Below are 9,352 nucleotides of genomic sequence, written 5' to 3' on the forward strand. Positions count from 1 at the left end.
ATGGGACACAGCTGGGCTCAGAGCCAGTGTGGTTTTGCGGGCTCTACTGGTTAGCAGACCTGCCCCAGGCAGCCTGCAGATACAAGCTCCTGAGCAGAGGGCGCTCCAGGCTGGCCAGCCTGCTGAAGCTGGTGGCTGGGGAAGGACCCAGTCTCCACCTGCCAACTCTTGGCCCGAGTCCTTGCTGAGCCTGCTCTCCCGCCAGCGCCGGAGCCGCTGTGGGGCTTTCTCCCCGGTTCTGGGGCTTCTGGCCCTGTGCTGCTCTGTCTCTGGGGGGCTTTAGACTGGGGCACAGGGGACAAAGGCAGGGATGGGTGGGGGCAATGGAACCGGGTCCTGGCAGAAGAGGGAGGAAAAAGAAATGAACCCTATTTTGTGGGGCCCCCAGATTAGGCTTGAGGGAGCAGAAGGGGGAGAGGACCTCCCACCCACTCCGCTCCTTCGAACAGGCAGCCTGGACACACCCATCCCCCTCACCACGCCCCCTGAGGCATCAGGTGCGGGAGGAGATATCCCTGGGGAGCTTGGGGGTCCGTGGCCCCAGGGGAGGGGAGGTGCGTCCTGGGGGTGTCCTGGGCTGGGCAGAGTCAGGAGGTCTGGGAGGGCTGCAGGGCTGAGGAGGGTAGGTGACCCATGGGCTGGGGACCTGGGCAAGCCCGCCAGACCTCCCCTCTGGCGCCGCCGTCCAGCCTAAGTCCCGCCCGCGCCGCACCCCTGACTCACTTCCTTTGCAAAGAAGCGGAAACCTCCCCAGGGCTTTCTCCAGTCCGGACGCTCCCAGGGTACCCGCAGGTGTCGCTGACCCAGTGAGGCCCCTTACCACCCTGACCTGCGCAGGGAAGCCCGCTCTGTCGGCTTCCTGAGTGGCCAGCCCCAGCCTCGGGCGTGGGCAGGCGTGCCGGTCTGGGGGCCAGTGAGAGCCTGATCTGACGCAGCTGCAGGTACTGGGGTGGGCCAGGGCATCACCCCACCTTTCTCCAGCTGTCTCCTCATGGACTATCCCTCCTTCTCCGAGTTTTGTCTTTCTGTCCATCTTTTCACCCCACCCCCACCCGTCTCTTTTCCCGGCGCCCCCCACCCCCATTCGTGTGTCCACCGGAGGGATGTTGGGAGGATCCTCCTTTGGGGCTGGGAGGCCTGGCCTCAGCTCGGGAACGGGGCTCGAGCCCAATCTGGAGAGAAGTCCCCCCGTACCCCCCAGCCCAGGGTTCGTGTGTGGGACACCTCCAAGCTCCAGGGTGCTCGGACCTCTGCTCGCCTTGGCCCCCTCTAGGCGCCCGGCAGGCGAGCTGCAGCAGGGGCGGGGCCGGCCTTGACCCTGCTTTACCCCTAGTTGGCGCCTGGCCCGCACGAACCCTTCCTCCAGGAAGCCCGGGAGGCCTGCCGGCCGATAAACTGCGCCCCCCACCCCCACCCCGCGCAGTCACTTCCTCAAGGCCCGAGGCTGTTTATGCGAGGACCCGAGAGATTTGCATTGGGGCCCCGTGGGGAGGCGTTTCCTGGGCAGAGGCCGGTCCCGGTCTCCCGGCAGCGGGCCGCCCTCCGGGGGGCCTCGCAGCGCGGGTGAGATCCCGAGGGAGGGTCCCAGTCTGCCAGGCGGAAGTCTGCAGACCATCCCCGCCTTCCTGTTGCAGGGAGGGCGACCTGCATGCCAAGCACCGCCCCTGCGCCATGGACCGCGGCCAGTCCAGCCCGGAGCCCTCGACCCCGGTCGCCCCCAGCCCGAGCGTGATCGCCCCGGTGCGCGCCGTCGTCCGCCTGCGCCACCAAGTGCACCTCCTGCGCAAGCGGCGGCCGCCCCCGCCGGCCGTGGCGCCGGACCCCGGGGCTGCGGCGCTGCGCGTCCACCGGGAGCAGCCGCAGTTCTTCACCTTCGACGGGCCGGCCGAGCGGGCCTCGAGACCCGCGCGGAAGCGGCGCCGGCGCAGCCGCCTGGTGCTCTACCCCGAGACCTCGCGCAAGTTCGGGCCGCGCGCCGAGCGCCAGAGCCGCGCCCAGCGCTGCCTGCTGTTGCTTGTGGCCATCGTGGGCTTCCAGGTGCTCAACGCCATTGAGAACCTGGACGACAACGCGCTGCGCTATGATCTGGACGGGCTGGAGAAGACGCTGCAGCGCGCTGTGTTCGGGCAGCCGGCGGCCGTGGGCCGCCTCGTGGCTCTGCTGCGGGACTACCTGGCCACGCACGTGCACAGCCGCCCGCTGCTCCTGGCGCTGCACGGGCCTAGCGGCGTGGGCAAGAGCCACGTGGGCCGCCTGCTGGCGCGCCACTTCCGCGCAGTGCTGGAGGACGGCGCGCTTGTGCTGCAGTACCACGCGCGCCACCACTGCCCCGCGCCGCGCGCCGCCGCCGGCTGCCGCGAGGAGCTGGCGCGGCGCGTGGCCGATGTGCTGGCGCGGGCCGAGGCGGAGGAGAAGACCCCGCTCCTGGTGCTGGAGGACGCGGAGCTGCTGCCGCCGGCGCTGCTGGACGAGCTGCACGGCCTCCTGCAGCCGGAGCGGCCGCCGCGCTTCCACAACGCCGTCTACGTGCTGCTCAGCGGCGCGGGCGGCGCTGAGGTCACGCGCTTCGTGCTGCAGAACGCGTCCCGCGCGGGGCGCGCCGACGGGGCGGAGGAGCTGCGCGCGGCCGAGGAGGAGCTGCGCGCCAGCCTGCACGCACTGCTGGTCCGCCAGCACCCGCTGTGGGAGGCCGCGGCCATCGTGCCCTTTCTGTTGCTGGACAAGCGGGACGTGGTCAACTGCTTCCGGGACGAGATGGCCGGGGAGGGCTTCTTCCCCGAGCAGGCCCGCGCCGAGCTGCTGGCCGCGCAGCTCAGCTACTACCGCGTGGCCGGCCGCGAGTTCGCCGTCAACGGCTGTAAGCAGGTGGTGGCTGCGGTCAACCTCTTGTAGCGCAGGCGGGCCTGGACGCGGTGGCTCGCCGCGGGCACCACGGGACATCGGTGTGGCCATGGTCGTTGGAGGGGGGAACTGTGGGTATGCTGCGGCCTGTGAGGCCCGAATAAATCTGTCCGCAGCCGGCTCACGCTGGGACCTGGAGTGGGGGGGCCGGGCCGGGTCAGTTCTAACCTCTTCTGCCAGTGCCAAGCCCCTCAGCGCCCATCTGCCACCTGCTGGTCCGTAATTCAGCCAGCATCCCCAACGCTGGTGTGTCCCCTGGGGCCCACACCCCAGGAGTGGGCCGTCTGTCCCTGTGGTCTAGCAGGCGGATGGCCACAGACAGCGAGCAGCCCCCCGAGGGTCGCACAGGGCTCCCTGCAGAGCTGGATATGAGCACGACTCCAGAGCACCCACAGCGGCCACACCCACACTTGCGCACACAGACCCCCCCACCCCACCCCACCTTCCTCGCCACTTCTCCGGCAGGACCGCCTGGGCCGGCCTGGACTTCTCATGGCCTCCTGGGCCCAGGGGCTCCCCGAGAGGAAAAGGGCTGGGTGGGTGCCCCACCCAATGAGCTGATCCAGGGGAGCCCCCTGAATGCTCCAGAAGGGGCCTCAGGGTGACCCAAGTAGGTGGTGGGCCCACATGGGAGGTCCTGCCCACCCCAGAACCCCACCACCCCGCCAGCTCCAGGGTGCGGAACTCCCTGGAGGCCTCTAATAGGGCTCCCTCCCTGGTCCCCAGTGCATCCCAGGCCTGGGGCCGGGCCTCATGCCTGCCATCCCAGCTCCTGCCATCCTGGCTCCTCCCCAGCCCCAGGCCCTCCAGGCTCCAGCGTCAGGAGCAGGGGCAGGACTGCAGGAACCTTGGTGGCTCCTAGGGGAGGGGGCCGGTGAGCGCTGAACTTTGGGGCACCTCCTATGCTGGGTGCCCAAGGGAGCCAGTGCGGTGGTTTCAGCTGCTCCTTGATGGGCACAGGGTCAGCCTGGAGCAGCCCACTGGGAGGAAGGTGCAACCTGGGAGGTAGGGGGCCTGGAACACACTGGGGAGCAGCAGCAACCCGAGGGGGGCCGAAGGGGGTGCTGCCAACGGGAAGGGGGCTGTGCCAGGGGCTCTGGACCCCACCTCTGCGCTCAGCCTTGCCCCTGCCCTCCTGAGGCCTCAGGGCCCACAGGGGCTGATGTCTCTGATCCCCTGACAGGCCCCCTCCCTGAGGGTCCCCCAGGGTCAGAGCCCTTTCCTTCACCTGCCCTTCATGGTGGTCAGCTTCAGACGGTGAGCCGTCTGTCCAGGAGGGGATTGGGGCCCTCCCGGCAGAGGGAAGCGGTCAGCCTGTCCAGCCAGCACTCAGACCCTGGGCCCCAGCAGGAAGGGATGGGGAGGGGGCACGTCCTGCCCCAGAAGACCGCACTCCTCCCAGCTCTGGGGCTCCCGGGGACGCCCGGTCTGCAAGCTGGTTCTAAACCGGGAGCCAGACCTGCAGGCATCTAGTGGACACACCCGGAAGAGCGGGCTCCAGGTGACGGTGCTGTGGCCGCCATGCTTGCTCTTTAATTTTCTGTCATTGGGTCTCTACTTCCCCAGAGGCTTTTAACCATTTCAGGAAGAGGAGTTTGCTATTGCAGACACCTGCTTGCTCAGCAGGTAGTGATCACAGGCATGTGTTTATCCAAAACCACTGTGGCCGATGTGTTAAGTGACCGTGGCTGAGCTGAGACTGCCTTGGAGTCGGCTAACTCTCCTAGCGTCCAGGAGGGTTTCCTGATCATACGTTTGCTGGTGCTCACTCCTGTCCATGAGAGGAAGGATCTCCCTACAGAGGGAAACCGAAAGGGAAGTCGCTCAGTCATGTCCGACTCTTTGCGGCCCCGTGGACTGTAGCCTACTAGGCTCCTCCATCCATGGGGTTTCCCAGGCAAGAGCACTGGAGTGGGTTGCCATTTCCTTCTCCAGGGGATCTTCCTGATCCAGGGATCAAACCTGGGTCTCCCACATTGCAGGCAGACACTTAACCGTCTGACAGAGAGAAAGATGTACAGCAAAGTGGATCAGTAACACACACACATATGTTCACTGGTGCTCACTCCCGTCCATGGGAGGAAGGGTCTTCCTACAGGGGCAAAGCCAGAATCTCTTAGTTTAGTTCAGTTGCTCAGTCGTGTCCGACTCTTTGCAGCCCCATGAACCGCAGCGCGCCAGGCATCCCTGTCCATCACCAACTCCCGGAGATTACCCAAACCCATGTCCATTGAGTCGGTGATGCCATCCAACCATCTCATCCTCTGTCGTCCCCTTCTCCTCCTGCCCTCAATCTTTCCCAGCATCAGGGTCTTTTCCAATGAGTCAGCTCTTTGCATCAGGTGGCCAAAGTATTGGAGTTTCAGCTTCAACATCAGTCCTTCCAATGAACATCCAGGACTGATCTCCTTTAGGATGGACTGCTTGGATCTCCTCGCAGTCCTTGGGCCTCCTGCGAATTCCTGCTTAAGGCAGTTACAGAGGTTTAATGGGATGGATCCACGTGAGGCTACTGTTCAGCTATGCAGGGAGAACACAACAGTGAACACAGCAGGGCACACCATCCTGTTTTCCAGCCATCAAGACGAGAGGCTGCCCACGCATAATGGCTCTCCCCCGAACTTCCACATAAGAAGTGCATGCAGGGAGTGTGCATACACAAAGCTTCAACCAGTAGGATGGAACCTGGGATTCCTTCGCCAGTCAGAGGCACTGACATCACTTCACCGAGGCTCAGAGATGTGATTACACACCAGAAAGCTACTTAGATATGCCCGTGTGTCAGCAAGTCTACAGGTGACTCAACTTGCGTGGGCAGCCCCATAGAACTTTCCACGCAGGTATTCAGAAGCTCTTGTTTTCCCATCCCAGAGTCAGGTCGCACTGAAGAAGGAATGCGTTTAGGTGGGCTCAACTCCCTACTCAATCAGAATACGTTTAGGCGGGCTCGGCTTCCTAGCTGTGTCATGTGGGCCCGAGGAGCAGTCTGGACAGACAGCAGCATCTGGAGCCCCAGTGAAATTATCTAGAGAGTGAACCAAAGGGTCCTCGCTTCGTTGGGTGGGCTGAGGCTTCCAATGGCAAATCGGGCAATCAGAGAGGTGGCCCCCTTCTCCAGAAAGGAAAGTGTTAGTCACTCAGTCATGTCCAGCTCTTTGTGACTCCATGGACTGTAGCCCATCAGGCTCCTCTGTCCATGGGATTATCCAGGCAAGAATACTGGAGTGAGTAGCCATTCCCTTCTCCGGGGGATCTTCCCAACCCAGGGATCGAACTCAGGTCTCCCGCATTGCAGACGGATTCTTTACCGTCTGAGCCGCCAGGGAAGCCCCCTTTCTCCGGGGATTGGGAAGTACGAAGGAGGGAGTTGTCCTTCCGAGAAGGGAAGTTGGTGGGGGTGGGGGACGAGGTGAGGGGTTGCACAAGGTGAGGTGTTGAAATGAAGGTACACAGGCTGGGTCCGGACATTGTGAGGAAGCTGGTGTCCCCCTGCTTCAGATCCTGATGGGTGTTTATCCTCAGGTCTGCAGACGGCGTGCAGGTCCAGCTGGGATTTGGTGCTTCCTTTAGACGTGACACTGGACCTGGAGCCTCCTCCCTGGAGTTGGGTGGCACAATGGCTAGTCACCAGGCCCTGGCAGTGCCCTTCAGGCGAGGCTGGAGGAGGTCCTTCTAGGGGTGCCTTTTCCAGGACCTCCAGCCTCTGGGGCATGGTGTGGGGGTCTTGGTCTTCCGAGAGGGCACAGCAAAAGGGGTGCTCTGCCAGAGCCCAGTGATTTTTATTCTTTGAGTTTTTTAAAAAGTCAATTGATGTGTAATTGATTTACAACGATATGTTAGTTTCAGGGGTACAGCAAAGTGCGGTTCTCTGTGCTAGAGCAGGTCCTTGTTGGCGATCTATTTTCTGTACAGTTGTGTGTATGTTAATTCCAACTGGTTACCTTCTTAAACTTTTTATCTTTTTGCTGCACCACACGGCACGTGGGGTCTTAGTGCCCCAGCAAGAGGTCGAACCCAGGCCCTTGACAGTGAGAACGGGGAGTTCCAACCACCGGACGACCAGGGAATGCCCTGCTGGCTATTCTCAATAGCTGCAGTGCAGAAACGCTTCTCCCTTTCTCAGCTGTGGATCAGAGAGGCAGAGCCACGTGCGCTGGGTGTTCTGTTCCGGGGAGAACAGACCCCATCAAACCTGTGCAAATAGGTCCACTGTCATGAAAAGCTAATATTCAATAAGAGTTTCAGAGCTCTTGAGGGACCAGGTAGGGAGAAAAATGTAAATGTCAACCTTTGATGCAAAGAAACACTTTACCAAAGCATAAGGTATAGACTGCTTAGGGCTTCCCAGGCAGCACTCGTGTGAAGAACCCGCCTGCCAAATGCAGAAGACGCAGGAGACTCGGATGCAATCCCTGGGTCGGGAAGAACCCCAGGAGGAGGGCACGGCAATCCACTCCAGGCTTCTTGCCTAGAGAGTCCCATGGACAGACGAACTGGATGGGCTACAGTCCGTGGGGTCGCAAAGAGTGGGGCACGACCGAGCGACTGAGCACGCGTGCTCATGCAGACAGCTTAAAGGAGAGGGGAAAGGGGTACATGGTGTCTGGAAAACAAAACATAAAGGCAGTTGGTTTTCCGTGAGGCTTTTATAAACGCTTACGCAGTTCAGTCATATGAATTCAGTTCAGTTCATTTCAGTCGCTCAGTCATGTCTGACTCTTTGCAACCCCAGGGACTGCAACACACCAGGCCTCCCTGTCCATCACCAACTCCCGGAGTTCACTCAGACTCACGTCCATTGAGTCAGTGATGCCATCCAACCATCTCATCCTCTGTCGTCCCCTTCTCCTCCCACCTTCAATCTTTCCCAGTATCACGGTCTTTTCAAATGTTAGCTCTTCGAACCAGATAGCCAAAGTATTGGAGTTTCCGCTTCAGCATCAATCCTTCCAGTGAACACTCACGACTGATTACCTTTAGGATGCACAGGTTGGATCTCCCTGCTGTCCAAGGGACTCTCAAGAGCCTTCTCCAACACCACAATTCAAAAGCATCGATTTTTCGGTGCTCACCTTTCTTTATAGTCCAACTCTCACATCCATACATGACCACTGGAAAAACCATAGCCTTGACTAGACAGACCTTTGTTGGCAAAGGAATGTATCTGCTTTTTAATATGCAGTCTAGGTTGGTCATAACTTGCCTTCCAAGAGGTAAGCATCTTTTAATTTCATGGCTGCAGTCACCATATGCATTGATTTTGGAGCCCCCAAAAATCAAGTCTGCCACTGTTTCCACTGTTTTCCCATCTATTTGCCGTGAAGTGATGGGACCAGATGCCATGATCTTAGTTTTCCGAATGCTGAGCTTTAAGCCAACTTTTTCACTCTCTTCTTTTACTTTCATCAAGAGGCTCTTTAGTTCTTCTTCAATTTCTGCCATAAGTGTGGTGTCATCTGCATATCTGAGGTTATTAATATTTCTCCTAGCAATCTTGATTCCAGCTTGTGCTTTATCCAGCCTGGCATTTCTCGTGATGTACTCTGCATATAAGTTAAATAATCAGGGTGACAATATACAGCCTTGACGTACTTCTTTCCTCATTTGGAACCAGTCTGTTGTTCCATGTCCAGTTCTAACTGTTGCTTCTTGACCTGCATACAGATTTCTCAGGAGGCAGGTCGGGTGGTCTGGTATTTCCATCTCTTTCAGAATTTTCCACAGTTTATTGTGATCCACACAGTCAAAGGCTTTGGCATAGTCAATAAAGCAGAAATAAATATTTTTCTGGAACTCTCTTGCTTTTTTGATGATCCAGCGGATGTTGGCAATTTGATCTCTGGCTCCTCTGCCATTTCTAAATCCAGCTTGAACATCTGGAAGTTCACAGTTCACGTACTCTTGAAGCCTGGCTTGGAGAATTTTGAGCATTACTTTGCTAGCGTGTGAGATGAGTGCAATTGTGTGGTAGTTTGAGCATTCTTTGGCATTGCCTTTCTTTGGGATTGGAATGAATACTGACCTTTCCCAGTCCTGTGGCCACTGCTGAGTTTTCCAAGTTTGCTGGCATATTGAGTGCAGCACTTTCACAGCATCATCTTTCAGGATTTGAAATAGCTCAACTGGAATTCCATCACCTCCACTAGCTTTGTTCAAAGTGGTGCTTCCTAAGGCCCACTTGATGTTGCATTCCAGGATGTCTGGCTCTAGTTTAGGGTGAGTGATCACACCATTGTGGTTATCTGGGTCATGAAGATCTTTTTTGTATGGTTCTTCTGTGTATTCTTGGCACCTCTTCTTATTATCTTCTGCTTCTGTTAGGTCCCTACCATTTCTGTCCTTTTTTGTGCTCATCTTTGCATGAAATGTTCCCTTGGTATCTCTGATTTTCTTGAAGCTATCTCTGGTCTTTCCCATTCTGTTGTTTTCCTCTATTTCTTTGCACTGATCA

At 58.9% G+C, this 9,352-nt stretch overlaps 1 protein-coding gene across 1 annotated transcript; it reads left to right on the top strand.

Moving 5' to 3' along the window:
- The first annotated feature begins 778 nt into the window (after window positions 1-778).
- On the top strand, window positions 779-3,021 carry TOR4A (torsin family 4 member A). Its single transcript, XM_025262132.3, has 2 exons — window positions 779-941; window positions 1,635-3,021. The coding sequence occupies exon 2, from the start codon at window positions 1,672-1,674 to the stop codon at window positions 2,890-2,892; it is 1,221 nt and encodes a 406-aa protein (XP_025117917.3). The 5' UTR covers window positions 779-941; window positions 1,635-1,671; the 3' UTR covers window positions 2,893-3,021.
- The last annotated feature ends 6,331 nt before the right edge of the window (window positions 3,022-9,352 follow it).

The sequence above is a fragment of the Bubalus bubalis genome, chromosome 12 (genome assembly GCF_019923935.1).
Source record: "Bubalus bubalis isolate 160015118507 breed Murrah chromosome 12, NDDB_SH_1, whole genome shotgun sequence".
Lineage (NCBI taxonomy): Eukaryota > Metazoa > Chordata > Mammalia > Artiodactyla > Bovidae > Bubalus > Bubalus bubalis.